Source organism: Phaenicophaeus curvirostris, chromosome 6 (genome assembly GCF_032191515.1).
Source record: "Phaenicophaeus curvirostris isolate KB17595 chromosome 6, BPBGC_Pcur_1.0, whole genome shotgun sequence".
Classification (NCBI taxonomy): domain Eukaryota; kingdom Metazoa; phylum Chordata; class Aves; order Cuculiformes; family Cuculidae; genus Phaenicophaeus; species Phaenicophaeus curvirostris.
The window spans coordinates 23,024,629-23,050,499 of NC_091397.1; the positions used below are offsets into that span (position 1 = coordinate 23,024,629).

General features: G+C 35.5%; 1 protein-coding gene across 6 annotated transcripts in view; it reads right to left on the reverse strand.

The window, feature by feature from the left end:
• The window catches only part of LOC138721955 (ATP-dependent translocase ABCB1-like), a 52,516-nt gene that overhangs the window by 20,577 nt on the left and 6,068 nt on the right, over positions 1-25,871 (reverse strand). The window contains exons 1-12 of one of the 6 annotated variants that reach the window (XM_069859582.1): positions 20,952-21,568; positions 20,301-20,468; positions 19,411-19,532; positions 18,586-18,637; positions 17,087-17,234; positions 15,681-15,744; positions 7,897-8,088; positions 6,994-7,165; positions 5,919-6,043; positions 4,966-5,137; positions 3,532-3,645; positions 2,359-2,469 (exon numbers count right to left, since the gene is read on the reverse strand). In XM_069859582.1, the coding sequence (XP_069715683.1) occupies positions 2,359-2,469; positions 3,532-3,645; positions 4,966-5,137; positions 5,919-6,043; positions 6,994-7,165; positions 7,897-8,088; positions 15,681-15,744; positions 17,087-17,234; positions 18,586-18,637; positions 19,411-19,508 (1,248 nt within the window). In that variant the 5' untranslated portion in view covers positions 19,509-19,532; positions 20,301-20,468; positions 20,952-21,568. Of the gene's footprint in view, positions 1-2,358; positions 2,470-3,531; positions 3,646-4,965; positions 5,138-5,918; positions 6,044-6,993; positions 7,166-7,896; positions 8,089-15,680; positions 15,745-17,086; positions 17,235-18,585; positions 18,638-19,410; positions 19,554-19,656; positions 19,898-19,927; positions 20,265-20,300; positions 20,469-20,951; positions 21,569-25,871 lie in introns of those variants that run through there. The other 5 variants (XM_069859581.1, XM_069859580.1, XM_069859583.1 and 2 more) reach the window with 5 other exon arrangements.

A 25,871-nucleotide genomic window follows, 5' to 3' on the forward strand; every position in this document is an offset into this window, starting at 1 on the left:
TTGAAACGATATGATATAATACTTCTGTATTATGTTGCCTCACTTTTTTCTTTAATTCACCATGCAAACTATAGGGAAACTATTGTACAATAAAAGTCAAACTTCAATGCGACAGAATATACCCTACATTGTTTTGGAGGGAAAGTAATTTTAGCAGCCTTGAAGTACCCTTAGGTTTTCCACTTCTATTTGGAATTGCTGGTGGGGTTTATTGACAACAGTGACATTTCTTTGCACAATATATAACCTTTCAATACTAGTCAGCATAAAATGTAGCATTTCACAACCATAAAAGATGAAAGTTTTGCCTTCCCTGGGGCTCTTACATGAGGTAAATGTAGCTTTTTGGTGCCATGCAATTGCTTTATCATTTAATATTCAAGAATACAAACTGTGTTGTGCTGCGTAGTGCAGCTGTAGAACAGACACACAGCATGTCTGTGTCACGTATACTACATTTTCCCCAACTTTCAGCTTATCCAGCTCATTTAAGTAGGAAGAAGATGCAACAATAGGCAAAAAGGAATAAAGTGGGGTTTTTTTCTGCTTTACACAGACAAATCATGTATAGGAGTCCATAGAGCCCATACTACTTTGTACAACCTTTGTGACTGGAAATGTATATTGAAATGGAGAAAAGCATATTTTTTCAGTAATTAACCTTCTGGAGGACTAGGCTGAGTGTCAGCATCAGAACTAAGTGCATTTTTCCGGATATATAGCTGTGCACCAATATATTCCAATACTCTCCCAATGTACTTATCAATACCTTGCAGCTCTGTGTGCTTGTTACTGTTTCTTTCTTCCTAAATTTCTGCCCTCAGCCCTACTGATACCTTTTCATCCTAAGTACCAACATTTGTGTACTTTAAAGATCAATATATCTGTCTCACTCTTTAGGAACAAGAATCAGACAAATCATAACTTTTAGTATGCCTCATTTTGTCATGATATTTTTTTAGATCAAAACAGGGAGACCAACTTAAGTAATAACAACTGAAAATTTATGAAGCAGCCTTATTTAATCTTCTAGTCATAACACTATCGATCATTTAGTCTCTAGATCTTATAGATCTTCTATAAAACAGCTCAAACAAATCTAACTTAAATAAGGTAGCAAATAGAAGTTGACTAAAAGCTGTAGATTACCACTGATTTCGATGGACTACTGATTAGAACATTTTTATATAAAAACAAAATCCCTAATTAAATCAATTTAAGCTTTTTCTAGCAACTTAAAGCAAACAGAGAAGACAGAGTAAGGAGAATAAATTAGTCAGTCATGTGAGAGAGGAAGTAACGTGCAGCCTTCATCCTGCCTGTCTGTTAATTTGCTACACTTAATCCTTTTGGGGCGTTAACTTGAAAAGTCTGGTAGATTAAATTTAGGCATAAATGAACTACTCTGAGTTATCCGACCTCCTCATTTTTCTCTTTATTATAATTTAGGATGTAATTGCTAAATGTTTGGTGCAGCCTTAACTTCCTACGATTATTATCTCTGAAACCATGAGGGAGAAATCTCTATTCATATCATACCTCTATAAATTTATAAACTAATGCACTGAGATTGATAGTTGTCTTTTACTTTACATTTCTCTATAAAGAAAAATCAAGCATAGTCACTTTATTGTCTTTCTTGATAGAATGAAAAGATTAAATATTCAGTGTATTTATGAGTAAAAATGGCTTAAAAGAAAGCTTTGTATATTTCCTTTGTGCCTAGCGAAATTAAAAAAGATCCTTTTACCCATATCCATGACTTTCCTTCAAAGTAGGAAAGGAAAAAGTTACATAGTGCAAGGACAATCTTTGTGAAAACATTTTCAGAAATCCTTCAAACATCTTCCACCTCCACTGCATTAAGATTTTGGATTTACAATAGTGCTTTAAAAAGCTAACTTTTCCTCTATCTAGACAGAGAAAATACAGATTCTGATCTCTGATCCATAGATAACAAGTCCTTGCTTTATCTGCTTTCTTTAACTGGTTGAGATACAGTCTTAACAGAGCTGCATCAAAGGTACTTTGGAAACCCACTCATTATTATTACCATACAAAAACACTTGGGTTAGATGTATAGATTAAGATTCTGATACCAATAAATGTTTAAGTTTTATTGCATAGCCATACTGACTATACCTGCACACAGAAAAATTATTCAGAAAACTTAACACGTTTAGTGAAGGTGTACATAATTCTAACTAAAATCAATGTGATGGCAAAGTAGTTTTATATAAATTAGAGAATGAATTTGGAATGGTTGTATTTTCAAAACCAAATTCTTTTATACCACTTTTTCCTAACAAATTATCCACATGTGTAACTGTAATATGTAGAAAGTTTCATTTACAATACCTCAATATCTGGTCTAGATGGATAATTGAAATAAACATTCTCGAATTCCAGGTTCCCTTTAATGTGGTCAGGTTTGTGACCTGTCTCTGAAAAACTGTCAATTTGAGGCTCCTGTGCAAAGTAAAATAGAATAATTAAAACCTTATTTCCCCTTTTTTTTCATAAAGAAGTCCTCAAATAAACCATTATTCTGCAGACACAGTAAATGTAATTTAGGTGTAATTTAGGTGAGATTGCTGAAACATGTAAATTGTATGCTTTTTTTGCCTCACTACTACATTGATGATCTGCTCACACAAGAATGCTATTACAATTTCTCCATTTAAGCTTTTGTGTGAATTTAGTACACTGTCTTTAAGGCTGTACCCATAGCCAGCCACAATTTGAGATTCAATTCACTGCCTGATGATTAACCTGAACACATGACCTCTAATGAGCTGTTGTGTTTGTGTTGTGTTTGTGTTGTGTTGTGTATGTGTTTAAAATAGCTTTGTGTTTGTCCTGAAATATTTTGTGGGAGAAAGAACCATTCCACTGATCATTAAGTAGAAACATATTTATCTTAATTATTATTATTAAAAATATCTTAATAATAATAATAATAGTAATAATAATAGTTTTTAATTATCACTTTTTTTTTCCAGTGCAGGGTGGGACTAGAACTTGAAGCAAGTCTTAACAATAACCCAAAACATGTAATTGCATTTCATAGAGCTTCATTAGCTAATAAGTTCACAGTTTCCCTTGTTTCAGACTCTTGGCAATTGAAATACATATCCAGGTTACTAGGTTGTCCTTATTGATTTGCCAGTGTTCACAGTGCTGGTGGTGACACTGATATCTTGAAAGATACACTTATACACTGACGTTGGCTGTAATCACATGTCTATATAGCAACATGGATGTGTCGTTCATGATAAAAACACTAGAGGACACCTCCAACACCACGTGATTCAGAGATCCAGTACTTTTACCTTTGAAGCAAGAACTGATGACTCTAGAAGTCAAAGAGGACTTAATAATTACACATTCCATCCGTTTTTATGTTTTTATTTCTGCGTATTTTACACATTGTTATCTATTACTAATTTCATATCCATAAACGGTGCCTGTACTCTAAGTCTTTTTAAAAGGTCTCTCAGTCCTGAAGTGAAAGAGGGCAAAGATACTCACATTATCTATGATATTAAAGACTGCATAGGCAGCTCCTCTTGCACTAGCAAACGCCTCTATGCTTGGAGCAGTTTGTCCAATACTGAAAGCTCCAATCAATACAGAAAAAAAGACCTGAAAGAGATGTTTACAGTGACATATACAAAATTTTTATTTAAGCAAAGAATTACATTTATTTATTTATTTACATTAGATGTCTTTGGGTCAGGAGGCTCCATGCCTGTTAATGGAAGTCTAAGAATCTAGAATCAATGAAAAAATGAGAGAGCCCCTCTTAAGCAGAGAGTAGCAATAAGAAAAAGGCTTTTGAAAATTCTTCCGAGAACTGAGTTCCTGCAGAAAGTGAATGTTGCAAACATATTGTTAAGAAGTGAAAAAGTGAGTGAGACCTGCAAAATCTATGCCAAGAAGATGTATAATTACACTTGACATCTCAGGATTTATTGTACTAATTCATTCCTTGACAAAAGAATTCCAAAGACTAGAAAGTATATTGCATGCATTCCAAAGAACAAAGACATGTAAAGCACTACATTTCTGCTTCCAAAGTGACTGTGGAATAGTATAAAATCCAACTTCTTCACCACAAAGTAACTAATCCCTCTGCTAGAATGAAAGAGAGTGAGTGCAAGCAAACAAGAAAAAAACAGAGAAAGAAAAAATACATTTTTTTCCTCAGAGAAGCATCGTTTACTGCTTTCAGCTAATATCCAAACAAAAGTAATAAAAACATGCTGTTCAAATAGAAACCATAATAACTGCCATAGTATATCAGAGCAAAGGTCCATCTCGCACATCTTTTCTCTGAGAGTGATCATTCACCTATGTGATGCCTAATAAGGCAACACCCTGCTGTTCATGTGATAAGAACACCATTCCAATGAACTGCAACCTAGACAAGAGAAATTGCAAGTACTTCAAAAATCAAAAATTACACGCAAGCACATGAACCCCACTGAGATGTTCTGTGTGGCAGCCTGCCTTTAAAAAGAAACAGGCAGGCTCAAAAGACCAAATGAAACATATCAGAGTTATTTTTCACAAGCCTGTGTGATTCATAAATAAACTAAAATCAGTAGTTGAAAATACATATAAATAAGAATCTACATTTCATCATGTTTAACAAAGTTATTCTTCTTACCATATTTCCTCGATATCTCATACAAAATTAGAAAGGTTGCCACATCAACAAAACCGTTTAAGTTACGACCTATGCATTATGGTTTTCTTTCTTTAGTTAGAAATCTGCAAGTATCTAAATAGAAACAACATGCACACATTTTGGTGCAAATCTTTTAGTTAAGAAGAAAGGATGCTATTTTGATGATTTTAGTGCATAATTCTTATTATACTCAAATAAGTTCCCAATATCACTTTAATGTATTTTCTTTAGTATTTCTCACTAATAATGGGAATTTACCCATTAGTACTTACTGTAAGAACATTGCCAATCGTGTAATCATCATTTAAGATCAAGGTAGTTCCATACCAGAAGGCCAATGCATATGATGCATATATCAGCAAAAAAGCAGCACCCATAGAAATATTTGATGTAATAGACTTTTTTATTCCAATTCTTTTAGCATCTTCTAAATTTTTATGGTATCTAGAAGAAAGATAGAATATCAAAATAGGTTCAGATTTATACCGTGGCCCACAGCACCAAAAACTCTATGGTTTAATTTGAAAAAGAACACTCACAAAGTAAGAGAACATACATAAAATATACATAAGACATATAACCCTAAGACCGCACAACAGTAAGCCTGGTAGTCAGACACAGGGGCTTTAAGGTAACTCCTAAAAAGGCAAACATGACTCAATCTGTATACAAAAAAAAAAAAAAAAAGGAGGGCATTGCAGTTCAGGGACTGGCATTCAAGATCCTTAAATAAAATACAGGTCAGTGAACTTTGATCGTGAACTAGTCATGACAGGTTTTGAGATCATAGTTGTTAGCTTAAGATAAAAGTTTAAAATATACCGCAAGAATGATGTTTTACAGTACAGTGGAAATAGATACTGTTTATTAGTTCCTTCAGAACAACTACTAAGTAATCAGATTACCAAAGATGCCAAGATCTCTTCTCATGGCAGAGCCTTTTTTTTATCTAAAGCTCTCACTGTGATGTTCAAAGGAGTTTGTACACTCTCTACTGGCAATGTATCAACATAGTACATATTTTTATAGAAAAATAACTAATCCTCTTCCAACATGTAGAGAAACATAACAGCCTTTAACAGTCAATTTCACCTTACCTAAAAATGCAGGAAGCACAAGACTTACTTTTTTTGACAGACTTCTAACAGCAAAGATACAAGAACATTTCAAAATATCTGAAGCAAGTACTTTAATATCAGCTGATGAAAGCAAATGTTGTTCTTACCTTCTGATTTCTTTTTCCTGTCCTCCAAAAGCTATCACTGTACGGACTGCTGCCAGAACTTCCTCTGCAACGGCACCTGCTTTTGCATATGCAGCTTGCTCTTTGTCAGTGAAAGCAGAGAGAACCTAATACAGGATCAAATATTTTGACTTTAAGAAAAATAGAATGAGCTCAAGCACTTCATAATGGCATTTGTAACAGTTTCGTTCTTTCAGTATGAAGCCTTTTGATTATATATATGCATCAATGCAGAATGTTCAATGTAAAAATCCTTAAGCACATTATTAAATGAACCAAATAATTCAACACTATCCATTCTCAACAGTTAAGGGCTGTGTTTTCCACTCTGCTTTCATCCACTGCAAGAAATTAGATGAGTACTCATACTGAGCTAGTGTGGTTCTCCTCAGGCAGATCTCCTCAGCTCACTCTCGTCTCTGGCTACCTTAGCCAGAGGGCTCTATAGCTTACATTAATTTGCCACAGTCCATGAGTAGACACATGTAATGTACGATTCTTTACTCGTACCTCTTCCACAATATGCTCACTCAAGACAGAGAAGGCTTATATAATCTTTTAAATGTGAGGGAAATAAAATACTGTAAAACTCAGCAAGCCTCCAAACTACAAATATAAGCTACTTCAAACCATGTTAAATCAGTACTGCTCACATCTAAGTCTGTCTATAGTTTCTCACCAAAGCTTTCAACAACTCTGAAAAGAAACTCTATGTCTGAGACCAAGGCTAGGTCTAATTTATTCACTTACGTTTCGGGAGTTGCAATTATTCCTTTCAACAGAACAAGTACTTATGTGGAAGAAGTTTAACAGTTATAGATGTCATATTTGCAGAAACAACATCAAATCAAACAAGTTTGTCCAATCTACTGGAATTATAATATTTAAACTGCTTGGAGGTACTGACACAATTTGTCTAAGAGCTTATGTACCTAGGTGTTGTCTAAAGCTATAATTATTCTAAGCAATGCATTCTAACAGTAAGAACTAGAGAATGTAGATTTATATATTATTTTTCATTAGTATTATACCTGACACTGAATGTATGTTAACCTACCTTTGCCCAGAGAGCTGCTGAAAGTCCCAGGAGAGGACTGACTGCTAGTATTACAAGGGTTAATTTCCATCCTCTTACTAGACCAACAGCAAATCCTGCTATAAATGTTGTTAGTGATTGAAAAAGCAATCCAATTTTGTCACCTATTCCTTCATTAATCTTGGAGACATCACTGAAAAACAAATTACATCCAGACAGGAAGCAAAATGTAGAAAGCACAAGAAAGATTTTCCATTTTGTTACATGGGGATCTGTGTAGAGGACAATCTTTACTATTCAGTTACCACCAAACAACACTTTGCTTCAAGATAGAGCACTATATAGTATGGTCAGAGAAAATTTCATATTTCTTGTGAAAACGCAGTCCTATAAACCTGGTTTTGTCTGGAAATGTTGAAACTCTGCCTACAGTACAAAGTTACTCTCACTTTCTTAATTCCAAGTATTTGATCTGTTTGGAAGCTTTGGGTTACCTAGAAAGAAAAGATAAAGCCTTTCATGCAGGCAAAGAGAAGGGAAAAGCTTGTCATGCCATTAAAGCTGTTCACACCTCTGGGTCAGTCAGCACTTTGTTCAGTCCCCAGTGTGCATAGAAATTAACTGTTTTTTCTCTTTGTGGGGGTAATATCACAGACTGCGCTTTAGTTATCCTCAGAGATCAGGGGCACTTATCAAAATACTTTTCTAATATCTCTGTCACAGTCTAGTACCAGAAGTCATTCAGTCTCTGAGACTCGCCGTGAGAAAACCTGAAAACTTAATTTCACAATGAAATAATTCCATTTCATTTCACAGAGCAATTTTATTTTACAATGAAATAATGACATTTAAAAAATGAAAAAAATTGTAATTTATACATGCTTAATAAGATAAAATATATCTAGAAAGGTATAGTATACTTACTCTATAAGACGGGTGTTAAGTTCTCCCACATCATTTACATCAAACCATCCAATGTCCTGTCTCATAATTGCATGAAAAAATTTTTCTCTAATTTTTTTTACTTGCCGGCCTGCTGATAGGGTCCAAAATGAAGTTTGGATATAAGCAGCAAGAAGAACACCAGCTGCTATTGCAGAATAGTAATATGCATATCTGAAAGAAAAAACAAACATGCAAGATTCTCTGAAATTAGTTTTAATTAACTAGTCTGTATTTAGCTTGACGCTCACTTCCTCTCTTTCTGACCTGAATTAGAGTTTACATGTTTATACTGGAGTTTATACTTCGCTGTAAAATTTCCCAAGTTTTCTGTGAGTAGCATTTAATAATAAACTAAATGATCTAAATGAAACTTTTCTTTTTGCCACTATAGTAAATATTTTCTTGTAAGATTATTTTAGAACCGGTTTAGATAGAATATCCTTTTCTCTTAAATATATAACTTTCAAAACTTCATAACATTTTTGTTTTAACATGTATAGACAGACCTAATCATATATACCTATATTCACACATGAACTTACATCATACAATGTGCCTGTGTATGTAAGAATATATATGCACACATCTCGATGTGAGAATACAACATTACTATATATAAATCTGTTGCAAGCAAATGTCATTAGATGAAAAAAAATCTTTTGCTCTCGATTTTATTCATAACTGATATTTTCCTTTTAGATTCGTTCAGCTCTATGCCATCAAGTGTGCAGACCTCTATATTTCTCAGGTTGGAACTGAATTTGAGACGTAGTTTTAAACTATTGTCCCAGTTTAGCCCTTAGTCATCAGCTAAACTATAGGCAGCCACTCTATCACCTCCTCCCAATCCAGGCAGAAGAATCAAAACAGGAAAGCATCCAATGCTTAGGAAAATGAAATGCAAAAGGAAAGCCCATAATATCAACTCCTGGCTATGTGGCTGGTGCCATCACGAGGGGTTTGGGTTCTATGACAACGGAACATTCTTTGATACCAATAAGCTGTTAGGAAGGGATGGAATCCACCTGTCTAGGAGAGGCAAGGGAACCTTTGGCAGTAGGCTGGCCAACTTGGTGAGGTAGGCTTTAAACTGAAGGATTTGGGGTGTGGGGTCCCAAATGGTGAAGCTTATGCCTTCACATCCAACTGGGGAATAAACCAGGCCAACCAGAGCAGCAGCAAATGTTCCTTAGCTTCCTCTCATGACAAGAAGCAGATGGTCAACTATCTCAGGGGTATGCACAACTATGGTGGATCCTCTTGTGGGCTTCCAGGGAAACCTGCATGCACAATTACATCTCTAATATACCTGTACACCAAGGCATGCAGCACACGAAATAATCAGAAAGAACTAGAAACCTGTGTGCAGCCGCAGGGCTATGATCTAATTGCAATTACAGGGACATGGTGTGATAGCTCGCATGACTGGAATGCTGTCATGGATAGCTACGTGCTTTTTAGAAAACACAGGCCAGCAAGGCAAGGTGGTGGAGTTGCTCTTTAGATGAGGGAGCAACTGGAATGTATTGAGTTCTGTCTGGGGTGAATGAAGAATGAGTTGAGAGCTTATAGGAAGAATGGAGGGGCAGGCTAACATGGGTGACTCTGTTGTGTTTACTACAGACACTTGATCAGGAACCGGAGGTTGATAAGACCTTCTACAGACAGCTGGAGGTAGCCTCATGATCACAGGCCCTGGTCCTCATAGGGAACTTCAGCCACCTGGGTATTTGCTGGAAAGGCAACACAGTTAGGCATGCACAGTCCAAGAGATTCCCGCCGAGCACAGATGATAACTTTCTGAAACAGGTGGTGAAGGAGCCAATGGGAAGAGCTGTGTTGCTGGACCTTGTATTAATAAACAAAGAAGAAGATCTGGTTTAGGATGTGAAAGTTGAGGGCAGCCTTGGCTGCAGTGACTATGAGATGGTAGAGTTCAGGATCTTATGTGCAAAAATGAAGGCAATGAGTGTCATTACAACCTTGGAATTCAGGAAGGCTCTTCAAAGATATACTTGGAGGAATCCCATTGGTTAGGGGTCTGGAATGTAGTGGGGCTCAAGAGAGTTGGTCAATATTCAAGCTGTTCTTCCTCTGAGCTTAAGATCAGTGCATCCCTGTAAGTAAGAAATCAAGTGAAGGAGGCAGAAGACTAGCATGAATGAGCAAGGAGCTCCTGGAAAATGTCAAATGGAAGAAATAAAGTTACAGAATGTGGAAAAAGGGACTGGCCATCTGGGAGGAGTATAAAAACACTGTCAGAGTATGCAGAGATGCAAGGAGGAAGGCTAAGACCCACTTGCAATTAAATCTGGCAAGGGATGTCAAGGACAACAAGAAAGGCTTCTTCAAGTACATCAGTAGCAAGAGGATGACTAGGGAAAATGTGAGCCTGCTTCTGAATGATGTTGGTGCCCTGATGATGGAGGATATAGAGAAGGTGGAGCTACTGAATGGTGGAGCTACTGAATGCATGCTCTGCTTCATTCTTTACTTCTAAGACTGGCCTGAGGGTATCCCAGACTTTGGAGGAAATAGAAGTCTGGAAAAAGAAAGATTGTACCTCGGTCAAGGAGGATCTGGTTACAAATCATTTAGGCAAACTAGACACTCACAAATCCATGGGCCCTGATGGGATGTAACCATGAGTGTCAAGACAGCTGTCAAATGTTATTGCTTATCTTTGAAAAATCATGGGGAACAGGAGAGGTGCCTGAGAACTGGAGAAAAGTTAATGTCACTCCAACCTTCAAAAAGGGAAAGAAGGAGGATCTGGGTAACTACAGGCCAGTCAGCCTCACCTCCATCCCTGGAAATGTGATGGAACAGCTCATTCTAGATGTTAACTCCAAGAATCTGGAGAAAAATTAGTTTATTGGGAGTGTTCCACATGGATTCTCCAAAGGGGAATCATGCTTGACCAATTCAATAGCCTTCTACGATGTCATGACTGACTGGGTAGACGAGGGGAGAGCAGTGGATGTTGTCTACTTTGACTTCAGCAAGATTTTTATACTGTCTCCCATAACATCCAAGAAGAACAGCAACACAGTGAACACCAATAAGGTATGGATATAAGGAGTCTCATGCACACCTCTCCTATTGTATGTAATTTGACTGTAAGCGAACAACTTTTATCCAATAAATATGACAGCATAAGTGTTCCTTCTTTAAGTTCTCCCTGCTGGGCAGTGCGGCTGCCAGTACAGCTCTCAAGGGTGCTCCTCAAAGCAATGAGACCTTTGATCAATGACAGATCACTAGTGAGCCCCACTGAAATCCTCCCTGGACAGTAGCTGGAGTGCACACCAGGCAACTCTCCTCTTTAGAAAGGATGATTTGTTTAGCCTAAATAAGTGATATTATAAATAGAATGAAACATTTAGAGTTATAATATTGTGTGATATAGTATACTGTTTGCTTAGCTTTCTTAGCATTAGTAGGCAGACTTGCTTGTGAGAACTAGCCTGTAAGCTGTAAATTACCAATTAAAACTTTTCCAACATGTGTAACCACCTTAGTCAAAACAGGGCCTCCAGAGTAAAAAAAAACCGGAAGATACTGAGGCTTCAAGGATACAAACCACCACCAACAGCTGCAACTAAGACAAGATAACAACCTGTCTGAAAGACAGCAAAGGAATCTAACGAGGAACAGGAAGATCCCAGACCTAAATACTACTACTGGATGGAGTCATCAAGTCTGGGATGAGTAAATAGTCTTTAAGGGTATAATTACCTGAGGATTTCTTTGTGTCAGCCCTCTCTCTGTGGAGTTGACTATGCTGATGTACTACACTGTTAAATTATTTATTTTATAAAATCCAGTGCCTGAGTCTGCTTCCCAAAACCACAGATTTGAACTTCGGTGCAAATACCCAGATGGAAGGTGAGTGAATTGAGGATACACATGATGAAATTTTGAAATCTTAGCTAAGTGACATAGCGGATCAGATATGCACATAGGATCTTTTTGATATAAACACACCCAGGCACAGTTTGGGTCAGCTGTCCTGGTTCTGCTTCTCCCAGCTTAATACACCTACTTACATTTACAACATGAGAAACTGATAAAAGTCCTGGATTTCACAAGCAACAACTATAAACATCAGTATTTTTCAGCATTCTCCTCATATCAAAATCTAGAGGAACATCAGCTGACAAGAAAGAAATTAATTCTATACCAGACAAGCATAAACTTTGCCTAGCTACAACCAAAACCATTATGTTATCAACCTTATTCTCACTCTAAAACTAAAACGCTGCAGCTACTGAAAAGTGCAGCTATTGAGAAGAAAACTGACTGTATTCCAGCTGAAATCAAGACAACTATTCAATCAGAATCAAATCAGACTTTATTTGATTCAGAATTGACATCATAATAGATTACAGGTGAACTTTTAAACCAGAAAAATATAATTGAACTGATTCCCTCTTTGTAAAACATGACCAAAACCAATGGCTAAGTATTGATGGTGAACGTTACATATGATTATAAAACTACCGCATCTATAGAAAATTAAATAATTAGAAATAAGCTTTAAAAATTTTTTTACTTTCCTCAATAGATATTACAGTAAGTAATGCATACAGATTCTTTGAACTGTATCATGAAACTGAGCAGGAGCAAATTGTGGAAATCTGTGCGCAAATGCTCTGCTCAGTAAAAGGAGAGTGTGGCTTTATAGATAAAACTTTTCAAAATTTAATCCAGTCTTTTTTGTAGCTAAGATAGCATGCCATTGATACGGGGACTTTGGAACTATGCTCGTTCTTAAATGAACTTTATCTAAACTGTTTAATAAAAACAGCATAATGCCTAACTGAATGTTGATTAGTTGAACATTGACCTTGATCATCTTCTGCTCCACTAAAACTCTGCACAGAAGCTACCAAACTAAACCCAAGAACACTGCTTCAAAACTCAGTAGTAATTACTTTAGACAATTACTTAATGATGCTACCTCCCTTCAAAAAATTCTTCTGTTTGGACTTTGTTTCATGACAAATTCTATCAAAGGGGATTTATATCTTTGCCAGATTCCATGCTGATGAAATATATTTTGTAAATTCACTGCTGAAATGCAACAAAGAGTAAACGCTCACTGCATTGTAAAATAATTGTTCTTTTTCTCCTGCGAAATCATTGGGGTTTAGGCAAACCACGTCCAACTGCATAGTTCTGTACTTCAACACACTTTTGTAAGAACTTTCTCCTCGTAAACTGTTTTTACTATTATTTGACCTGCTGGCAGGTGTTTTTAGAAAAACACGGGGTGGGTATAAACAGCTTCTGCAAACCATTGAACGTACTAATTCAAGGCTCTACCTAGAAACTTTAGAAAAGACAACATATTCCTGTGCTGCTAGCAAGTAAAACATTCCTCATTCAACAATTTGTTTCTAGAGAAACTCAAGCAGATTTTTATTCATACTTTTACTTTCAGAGTTAATGTTTAAAAGACAAGGTGGCACGCACAATGTTAATAGAAGACCTCCTTCAAACAAATTATCTCTTAGGGTTGTGAGAACAGGTAGTTCTCAGTATTTAGATGTGGATGGAGATCTATATCTACATTTACACTTTCTTTGTGTCAGCCTGCGTGTTTTCCTGTACTCTTTGTTCTTTAAGCAGTAGTGACTGCTGGACAACAGCCCATTTAGGACAATTGGAGGATTCCCATTCATTTTAGTTGAGATGATTTTATTAGTTATTAGTAGATTTTAGTTGAGATGAGTTCAGAGATTAAAAGAATCCCAAACCATTAATCAAAACCAGTTCTGATTGATTGTTAGACTAAATGACATAAATGACACACTGATTTACACACTACCCTTATGCTATAAGGGTCAATTAATACCTTGTGTAACTCTAGTACATTCTGCTTTTAAAATACAGGATACCTATGCTCAAGTAGGAAAAGTAAAAATGAAAATGTGATGATTTTAAAGCTGTATAACTTCAACCATGCACAAATTATGTCGCTCTGCAATTTTGCCTCCAAATTTGCTTTCAAATCACCGGGCACAAGTATATTCTGCTGAAGGTACGGATGCATTACTTGCATTCACCACTGACAGATACATTGTGGGAGCAAGAAACTGTGTGCACATCCTCTCGTAAAATATAACTGCCAATTCCCTGCCAGTTCCTTCTCATTACATGAGAGCTCTTCATTTCCAAGTAACAGCCTTTTCTTAACTAGCTCTTACTCATTTATCTTAGGGTAAAGAACTTTTTTTGAGGTAAATAGATTCTTTTTAATTAGAAACTTAGCTACTTCATTGTTTTGGTTTTGGCTAGAATAGTTACCTATCTTCATAGTAGCTGGTATGGGTCTATGTTCTGGATTTGGGCTGAAAACACTGTTGATAACATAGAGCTATTTTAGTTATTGCTGAGCAGTACTTGCACAGTCAAGGCCCTTTCTGCTTCCCCATGAGTGAGGAGTCTGGGAGTGCACAAGAAGTTGGGAGAGGCCACAGATGGGACAGCTGGCTCCAACTGACCAAAGGTATATCCCACACCATATGACACTACATTCAGCATATTAAAGTCAGTGGAAGAAGGAAGAGGGGGACATTTGGAGTGATAGTGTTCGTCTTCCCATGTTATGGGCACATGTGATGGAACCCTGCTTTCCTAGAGATAGCTGAACAATTGCCTCCCCTGAGAAGTACTGAATTAATTCTTTATTTTGCTTTGCTTGCACATGTGGTTTTTGCTTTACCTATTAAACTATCTCTATCTCAATCCACAAGTTTTCTCACGTATAGCTTTCAATTTTTAATTCCTCATCCTACTGGGGGACAGTGAGTGGGTGGCTGGGTGGTGCTTAGTTGCCAGCTGGGGTTGAACAACAACATTAATCTAAATGATCTCTAAGTTTACAGTTCACTGTTAGCAAAAATGATGGCGCACTTCAGTATAAAACAGCATGAGATGCTATAGCAAATGCCTTATCTCCTCCTTCTCTTCAGGAAAGACAAATGCCTTGGAGACCACATCTGCATTCCTGAGATGTCACTGATATTTTTCAACATTTAATGAGGAACAGACTTCAACCTGAAGATACGAAGCTGAAGTAGTACAAGAAAATGTATATGAACTTTAAACATCCCGCATAAACCAAGTCGGTGGACAGTGGTTAATAAAGCCTCTTAATGAATCACATCTATTGGAAGCTGATGTTTCTGCTTATTTTCCCTTTTCTTTATGAACCTTTGTAGCAGAAGCACCCACTGATTATTGTCTTCTACTATTGCCACCTCTAGAATGCTAGATTTAAGGCTGCATATAATCTAATTCTGAATTTTCTGTAGTTCAGATAATTTGCTTGAACTTGATGCTTTGGCAGCAAGGTAGGTATTAGTTGGAAATTTTAATTCTGCTTTTTTATCAGTGAATAGCTCAATAGCTCAAGGAATGGATGGATGATAATCAACATAATCTTTTTAGCATAAGAACTACCATTTATAAATTCAGAGGAAGAGAAGGAAGATGGAAGGAAATGCGGATGGCATTGGAACACAGAACATCTCTGAAAAGGAATCAGGTGGATGAGAGCAAGAGATTACAGGGAAATTGTTAGGATGGCTGGGGATGTTCAAATCTTCCCAGTGACCCCAGTAATCTCATGTGCAAATCTTAAGTTACATACATTATTCTGTTAAACATTGCTTTTGTTATTTAAAGTACGAAAAACATCTGTGGGAGAAGAATGACTTGACTAGAAATATGCACCAACATTAGAAAATAATTACCTTGTCATATCTTCTTCCAGCTTGCCAAGAAAATATTCAGTTATATTTGCTGTAGAAAAGTTTCCTTAGAAAGGAAGAAAATAGTATATACATTTAATAGGTGAAGTTTTAACGACATTTTTCCTGCATTCTGTTCAGCAATGAATTGTTACATTTCCTTTTGAATCAAGTTGATTTTAATTAAAGGAGGAGTGCAACAATTTCAGGTTTCTACCTATTCAAAACCAATGAATATATTAATATAAGTCCTAATTCCACTGATTACAAAACTACATCAATGTAACTTGAAATTAAAAGGTCTTTTCTAGCATTCATTAAATGCTTGGTTGTTTTTTTTTCTTTCTGAAAACATAGAGCACTTGTATAATGCCAAAACCCATTTAAAATACAGGCCTAGAAACTGACATCAACTCAGTAACTGTAGATAGCTTAAACTATTATGAACATATTGGCCATAATGTTGGTGTTGACCCTAAAATATTACTCCCCTATGCAGGAACTTAGTGACAAATGTTTTGAGAAAGCTACAGCTGTAGCATTTTGCATTTGCATCATAAAAATCTAATCAATTTATTGTACTTGGGAAGGAGTAAATATTAAATTACTTCTTCTGATATAAGCATTGTGCCTGTGTTTCTGTCTTATGGCAGCATTGTAAGAGAAAAAAAGGATGCAGGCTAGTAGATAGTAATATCCATAATGTTTTCTGTATTACCATAGACATTTATTAAAATGTTTAATAAAGTTTTATCAGATATTTCAGGCAAGAAACCTGTTCACAAGTGCAACATCTAACATGTTAATTCTGAGGACAGGGTAATCTGGTTCAACTGTGAGTTGATACCCAACTGACAGTACTAGTTTTCCCTCTTGTATCCAGCAGCACACACTTGCCTTCCTTTGCTTTTAATTTTGCACTTCTGATTTAGCAAATGAGGCTGTTCAACAAATTATTCCAAGAGAAAATAAGTAATTTTATTTTTGTTTATTTTTGGGTTTTTTTGTTTTTATTTTGTTTAATCTACTTACTGATTTTTTTCACTTTGTGAAATATGATTGTCAGATTTCATACAAGGGAATCAACAGGAACTCACGCTGAGGAGATGGAATACCAGCCCTTTCCTATTTATCATACCCACAGTTAAATATGATATGTTGAATGCGCATTGTGGTAGATAATTTGAAAGAAAGATAAAAATAAAATGTACTACTTTCTACAAAAACTAAGAATTAGGAACAAAAGAATTCCGTAAGATATCTCTATTGCAGCAAACATAAAGAGTTACTAATTGGCATCATAATAAAGTAGCAAGTTGATTTTTTTTTACATCAATATCTCATATCAAGATGCTTGAATATCCCTGGCTGTTTTCAAAATATTCTTTTTGTATCAGATATATTCTTACCTGTATTATTTGTGGTTCCAGAAGTAACAAAGCTATCAGTCATATCACCGAAAATTATCATCGTAATTGGCAGACTGCTTCCATGGGCTATTGACAGGATAGTGCCCAGTATCATTAGTAATTTATCTGACCAACTAGAGTATCGAAACTGTAAGTGAGAAGGGAAATTCTTTCTAACTGTGGTATTAGAATGCTAACACAACGTTATGTCTACAAAGGCAAGACAATAAAGGAAAAGTTATCAATTGTATGCCTAGTGTCACAAAAGCACAAATTTATCTGATTAGAAAATCAATTTTCAAAACAATTTAAATGTACTGGAACAAATCATTCTAATATAAGCACTTTTGTACTATAAACTCTGAAAGCCAGAGAAATGTACTATTTTAATGCATGAACATCTGCACCTAGGTAAGAAAGGATGTGAAAACAAGGTGTAAGAAATTTGTCCTTTTAAGTTTGCTACTTGAAGTTCAAATTATAAGAAATTGTAACAGTATTTTAATAATTAAGGCAATAATTACTTATACTGTAAATTCATTGTTATGCAGTCAGAAAGAAATGTTCCTAATGTATACACAGTCAGAAAAAACTGTTCCTAATGTACCAACAACATTATCAAAATTTACTGAAATCTTAAATATCTCTTGCCATTGAATTTGTTAAAGTTTGAGCTCAGCTGTCACAAAATCAATGGCTTTATTTTGTAGCATAAAATACTAAATTTACTGCTGTAAATCATAGTGGTATGATGTAATTGTACATGTGCAAGCTGGCATAGAAGAGCAGAAAAATTAGGCATTGGCCAGCATCATGGGCTGTAGTTTTATTTCTGTTATTTGCCATATCATTGTTGCACTTTATTCACACTAAATCTACAAAATAGAAAACATGTCAGTATTACCAAACAAAGACCCAGGATTTACTTTAATTAAATATTAACAGATTAGCTTATTTTAAAATATACAGCAAACTTTAGCTTTCTGGAATTTAAATTACTTTTTAGTACACCAATTTTAATTGTAAATTTCATCAGTGCCATAGAGTTGCCCTTCACTGCTAACTCAGGTGACTGTATAATGATTAATGGGGCTGATTATCATGATCAGCACCTAAGTCAGATAATTTAGAGGACAAGACCACATATACTCTAAGGTATACAGATGCCCTTTCCACTGAGTAGAAATAGATATCTGAATGTGGAAATCCCTACCTTTCACAAACAAAAATCTAATGCAGATGTGTTTTGCATGAGAACTTAGTAAGGGAAGAGTCCTAAGACTCCATACCTGTACTAAGACAGCTTCTTGAATAAAATTACATCCACAAAAAGAACTGTTTGACTGCTACACTTTATCCAATATTCTGTAGTATCAAAGTATTTTGTAGAAGCAAGACCACATATGCAGTACTCTAATATAATTTTAGAAAATTTTGTTTATAGTTTGAGATGTACATGTGTGTGTCTATATATACACATACAGAGAGAAAAATCTTACCAGTGTAAGCGGGCTGACCATCTTAGCCTTTTCCGCTTTCTTCTTTTTCTTGCTTAAAAGGTATGATAGACATAGTGCATTTAAAAAGCAACACAGAAATACTAAAGCGATGCACTAATTAAGTTAAAATTTAATTATGAAGTATTTCTACAGGAAATAATTGTATGTAAAATGAATATGATTATTATTGAGCATTCTTGAGATGACTTTGTTTATACCTCCGACTACAGAAAGAGCATCCTGACTGCTTAAATTTAAGGCAAGCTCTTCCTAGTTCACCTCTCTCAAGGGTGCAACACCACCACCAAGGGCTGCTTGTTCCACTGTCTGCCCAGATAAATTGTGAAATGAAGAAGTACAGCTTATAAAATGGGAAAGAGGAAGACAACCTATACAATCAAATTTTCGTTCACGGGGGATGGAGAATAAATAAAATGTTCAAGGTATGTAAAATACTTATTCCCCGGCATACTAAACAGTTCAACATAATATTTAGCTGATGATACAATTGTACCAAAGATGTCCACTCCAACATAATTTCTGTCATATTTTGGAGTAGGTTTTGAAAAAATTGTAGGTGATACTGTGGACACTTATTTCTTAGAAGAGAAAGCTAAATGGTCCTTTAGCACCAGACGAATATATCAATCAATGCTACTTTCAGGTTGATACAAAGCTTTCTATTATTAGGCTTTCCGGATAAAGTAAAATTTAAAAAAAAAAACACCTAAATTTAAGTAAAATATAAAATAAAATCTAAAATAATTTAATAAAATCTTATAAGCTGCAATGCATAACGTGTTTGCAATGTTTAAGGATACTCACTGTTTGTCTTCAGATTCATTTCCCTGGCTGGATGCAGTCATCTCGTGACTATTTCCATCTGCAGTACCCTTCTGCCCCTTTTCATCTTCAGAATGCATTTTTAATTTATTTAAGATAGCTACCTGTAAGATAACATTTGACTGAGAAATATACAACTCTTAAGCAAAAGACAGTAATCTCAACAGCCATTTGTTTGAAACAAAACTATAGATACTTATAGAATCAATGAAGTTACTAATGTCATACATTGGAAGTGAATCCTTGTAATGGGCAAGTATTGAAACAAAGTCAGATGTTTGGAGACATCTTGCAAACGTCTACATTTCATATTTGTACTTGTTTGAGAACTGTGGGTTCTTCATTTAATTTGTATTTTCTGAAATTCAGCACAGATATACAAAATAAATGAGAAAGTATATGTTTATTTAAAAGAATATGCAGTTATTTTTAATTTTCCCAATTTTAGTTACAAGTAACTTTTACAAAACATCTCTGATTTAAAAAAATATCGACTTACCGTGAAGATTGTTCTTGGTTTGCGTCTAGTTCTCTGAAAGATTATTCAAAAATCAGCAGAATTTGTATGGTTAAGGACATGCAGCTTGATTGGACTTTGATCTTCTTATGTAAAACAGAGATGATGAACAGCTTTCTCTTCTCCCTCCCCCCTGTTGCCTCACCTGCTTTGGAGAGTAAAGTGTATGCACTTTGAACTCTCCCTCCCTTTTCCTAAAGGGAATATTTAGCAAACCAAGTCCTTAAATAAACACTTATTTCATTGTTACTCCAGAAAACAAACCTGAATGTTCTATTCTTCCAACAGGAGAAGTTCCCCTTATCTACTATTGACGTAATTACGCCCCTTAACACTCCCAGGAATCCTCCTTTACCTTATTAGGGATGGTGCTGAATGCTCCAAGTAACTGTTACACTTAAACATGAATCCATTCTTGAATAAGTAGTGAGAATGAAACCAAATAGTACAAGAAGAGTGTTTTATTCTTTTGCTTCCTTTGCCTTCTTCTAAGTCTAATCCAGAAAAACACGACCCATCTAGCCTGAAAGGAAACAGGATTTTACTACCGTGCATATCATTTCTCATTTGAGTAACTGCAGAACAGCAAGATGAGTTTCAAACTCAGTTTAGAAATGGTTTGGAAATAGCTATGTTTAGCAGAAATCTGCTCAATTAGTATCCTGAATTTTGAATGTATGTTCAGATTTTAAACTGTTCAAAATTGATCATTTGCTTTTTATCAGTAGGCATTACTTCAATGAAAATAATAACAAGTGTTTTAAACATTTAAAAGGAATTATTGCACTTCTTAACTGTTATTTCCACATACATAGTAAGCTAGATATGCTCAACATCTTCACAGAAGCAAAATTTATGAAAAATTAAATAAAAATCCTTGACCTAGAAGACAAGTAGATTTATAGGCATTTCTCTGGAAGGCACCTATCACTTTATTCAGACAAAGTTTACTTAATTCTTTAATTAACCACAAGAGATAATTTTTGTTCCTTTTAGTCATGCTTACCTGTAATTTCAAAATTTAGATGAAAATTAGTAGATTAAAATGTTCTGGAATACAAAAAGTCATATCAGAGTGAGGATTGCTTTAGAAAGGGTGGTTTAACATTGTCAGTCAAGCAAAATATAAAGGATTAGTAAATGTAACTAGTATTTGTTTATGAAAAGTCATCCTGAGATTTCTACCCACTTTTGGGTTCTAACTAGTGTTCCTAAGTGCTTGACTTGATCTTAATGGACTGGTCCATTTTCTGGCAAAGTCTGTTTGTCAATATATTTCAGAGGGAACTGAATAAAGTTGAATGGAAGACTCTAGAGAAAAGCCAATAAATTTAAACAAATGACACTGTATATGCAGGTCTTTTACAACTGTTTCACCTTACAGGGAAAATGGACAAAACTACAAAATCTGTCATAATGTTACATTATTTAATTCCAATATCTCAATGCTATAGCAGTACAACCATGGTAAGAAAGTGAAATAGAAATAAATCAGAATAGCAATTTGTACTGGAGTTTCTATTGCCTACATACAGTAGTGCCAAGAAAATAAAAGACTGTTTTACAGCTGATCTTACCACATTAGGAGCTGAAACAATTAAATTGGTACTACAAAAGTAGGAAAAGTAGGAAAATTGGAACAGAACAGTATTTTGCATCTACTTAGTAGGCTACAACTGGTTCACAATTCAAGATGTACAAAAAGACCCAGAAATAATGTAGGTTCCAGTCAATGTAACCTGAGGAGAAACATTTTCTCATTCAAAGTTTGGCAAACAGTTTTTCCCTAAATATATATGCAGTATTCATAAACCCAGGGTTTGAAAAATACTTTCTGTTGTCCCTCAGATCAGTTATTTGGTTAGAACAATAGCTTACCCTCACCTTTAGAAGCGTAACTAGTAGAAACTTCAGCACAAAACTTGAGCACTCTATTTTTCAAATGCTTTTTTCTGCCATTCCAGAAACTGAATTACGATCAGTTTGTTCATAAAATATTACAACATTTTCTTATATAGGAAAGGGTTGGATAAGTAAATTTAGATAAATATACACATGGAAAGAGTCTGAAATGTTTAGCAGTGAGTTAAAATACAGAATTATCAGTGTTACCTAACTTATCTGCAGTCCAAAAATTATGTTATAATCATGCAATATACAACTTAAACAATTCTGTGAAGAAAGCTGCACTGACAACATGGATGAATGGTCAGTAAGAGCCATGACTTAGAGAAGGATTTGAGATTTGTCTTATTTTATTGTTTCAGTACAATCTCTCATGCAGTAAAGTGTCAGAGAGAGGATTCAAATCATGCATTTATATCAGCTAGGAGAAAGGAATTGTGTCTTAGTCTACAGCATTACAATCTCTCCAGAATTTCAAGGGACCTACTGGTCATCTTTCAAAAATGCAAGAAGTTCTTATGCTCAAACTTCTAAAAGAGATGTGTGAATATAATCCAGGAGCCATGTCAAGTAAAAGTAAATTGGCTACTGATTTAATAAAGAGAGGGTTCAGTAAACCTTATGAATATTTAAAAGTATTTTCAAATAGAAAAGATATCTGACAGTTCAAGTCTTCACAAAGTAATAATATCCAGGAGGTATTGTTCTGCCTTAAATCAAACAATTTCCATGAAGGGAAATGCATCACAGAAACAGCTACCCAATAGGTACAAAGAACTTGTGAGCAATTGCAGTTTTTTAAATGAAACTAGATGATTTCCTCACATATAGGCTTTAATTTAGACAAGGTCAACTCTCCTGATCCTATGAGTAACTTTCCAAAACTTTCAGCTGGCTAAAATCTCTTAAAACATTTATCAATAGTGGCAGTTTTTCAAGCTGCATGTGTCATTTCTTCATAGAGTCCCAGTGATCCCTTATGGGATAGGGCTGAGATGGACACGTAGCAGAGTTTTGGACAGCCCAGGTGCATGAAACTTATCAGCCGTTTTTCACTTGCTTGTATAACAAGGGATTTGAATTGTCCAGCAGTTCCCATATCAGCAAATCCCTGCTTCTTCTGATCATAGGATAACAAACTGGTTTGGGAGTGAATTTTGTATAGTTTACGAGCCTTAAAATAGCTCAAAGGTCATAGATTGGTCACCTCTGTTTAAATCTGTCTTCTGTGGGAAATTTTCTGACTAGTAAATAGAAAAAGAAAGGTTTTCTTTCTTCTTGGATTTATAAGCTAACAGGACACTACTTTCAAGATATTCAGATCATCTTTGTACTAAGTCATTGACCATTTGATACCAACAATGTAAATACAATATTTCATGCTTCAGGGCTTCAGCCGACAGAATTAAAAAGAAATCTCCTTTGATGACATTTAAGACTGGTTAAAGCTGGAGGCACGATACTGATTTAACTAATTCATGCTGAGGCAATCTCATCCCACACAATCTCATCACACACTGATTCCATGTATATTTTTTTGTCTAATGCAGGCCATCAAAGGGGTTGACTAACTGACACACGATATGCAAACAAACAACTGACACAGAAACTTTAATCTACCTTTGACGTCAGAACCAAAACATTGTGAAATGATGGCATGATACCTTCAGAATTTACCATTTTATTAAGCTTATCAATAAAAATTACAAGACAAGAAGCTGAAGGAAATACTTCAAAGCCTTTATATACTGTAACCAGAGAAAAGGACACAAACTATTTTTTTCTCTATTTCCTTTAAAGATGGAGAATTGGATTTTTCAGTAAGGTCCAGGTAGGTGAGATGGTGGACAGGGTCTCAGGAATCCTGTAATGATTCCTCAGTGATATTCAGCCCTAGCATAGGTTCGAACAAGCTCCGATTTTTGGTACTCGAGGAACTCATATTCCATTTCAGCAGCCTCTTTCCTGTTAATAAATGCTGGAAAAGAATACAACTTTGTACAGGAATTTTACAAGCTTAGTTATTCTATCAATGAGTATTGTCCTGTGCAAAGAGAATTATCATACAGTCAGAAAATGACACATTTTTGTTCCTTGATCAGCCACAAGATACCGCCTGGGCTAGGTGTGAGGCCAAAGTAAGTTCTTGTAAGCATGAAGCTTCTGTTTGTGTTTAAGAGAAAATTTATACTGAAAAGAATGTTTTAATGATATTACAAAGCACCATTTTTCCTTGTTGAAGATGAATAAAGCATATATTACTACAGATATATGCAATTTTTTTTCCAGACAATCCTTCTAGCCAGTAATATGCCTGGTAACACTGTAACAGTACAAGTAATCAAGGAACTTGAAAGGTAGTTCCTTCACCAAATCACTTTAATTAGACACATTTTGCCATGCACAAAGAGCCTCTATAAGCTGAATATACACCACTTAAAAGTATTCAACAGTTACTTACCATACACAAAGCTAACTTGAATTAATGAAATAATAAACTGAGTATTAGTATGCCTTGAACTGTGGCCTGGCTCTGTCTTAAGAGACTTACCTCTGTCTGCAATTGTACCTCTCTTAATTTGCGGAAGTCCACCCTATCAGCCTTTTTGGAGCTCTTGCTCAGAATTTCATGATTACCTCATAAGTCTGAGAGCATTATCCAGCTGTGCTTTGAATCAAAGACAGATGAGCCCCTGAGGAGAAGGGGAAGGAGTTTACAAACTCAAGTAATTTTACATTAAATATATAACAGAATTAGTATCATATCCTCTACAGAAATCAAACCTATTCATATTGACTTATTACTTTCTATAATACTATTTAAATTTTATTTTATGACTATTTGCACTCTATTCCATACAATTGTGAAATGTCTAGATTACCGAGGAAATTATGAAAATAAAAACCTGTTTTTTCAGCTTCAGCCTATTAATATTGAATTCTGAAGTTTTATTCTAAAATACAGTTCATCATATCCCTTACAAATCACAAAAATGAGAAGTGGAAGAGACTTCAGAATGTCACCCCATCCATCCCCCATCCTTCAAATCAGACCAGCTATTCCATCTGTCATTCTTGACAGATGTTTGAGTCCTGTCACTACATTGTTAGTTTCCAAAAATAAAGATGGAGACTTTTAGCCTATCTTAACTGTTAGGAAATTTTTCTGATGTCTAACCTGAATTGCCTTTGAGATAGGCTAGACCTGATACCCCTTTGCTATCCACAGCAAATATGAAGAACTACTTCTTTTCTACCTTGCAGTACTTTCGAAATTTTAATACTGCTTTCACAAGTACTATCTGTCCTTTTTAAACAAAAAAAACCAGCAACCCAGTTCCTATAACCCATCTGGATAGAGTTTGTGCTACTGACTTTGCCATCACTATCCTCTGGACTCAAAGTGTTTAATCACTTTTCTGTTGGGTTTTTTGGGTTTTTTTTGTGGAAAGTAGCCCCAAACTGGAGTTTATTTTAAAAACAGACAAGTATTTTTTATCTCTGTGTGCTGGTTTTGGCTGGGATAAAGTTAGTTTTCTTCGTAGTAGCTAGTATGGGGCTAAGTTTGGAATTTGTGCTGAAAACTATGTTGATAAGACAGGGATGGTTTAATTACTGATGAGCAGTGCTTATGCAGAGTCAACACCCTTTTTTCCCTCACAGAACCACACCAGCAAGGGGGCTGGGAGTGTACAGGAAGTTGAGAAGGTACACAGCAGGGCAGCTGACCCCAACTGACCAAAGGGATATCCCATACCATATGATGCCGTGTTCAGCATATAAAGCCAGGCGAAGAAGGAGTAAGTGAGGGACATTCTGAGTGATGGCATTTGTCTTCCTAAGTTACGGTTACATGTGATGGAACCCTGCTTTCCTAAAGATGACTGAATACCTACCTGCCAATGGGCAGTAGTGAATTATTTCCTTGGCTGGCTTTGCTAATGTGCGTGGCTTTTGCTTTACCTATTAAACTCTCTTTATCTCAATCCATAAGTTTTCTTAATTCTAGTTTTCCATTTTT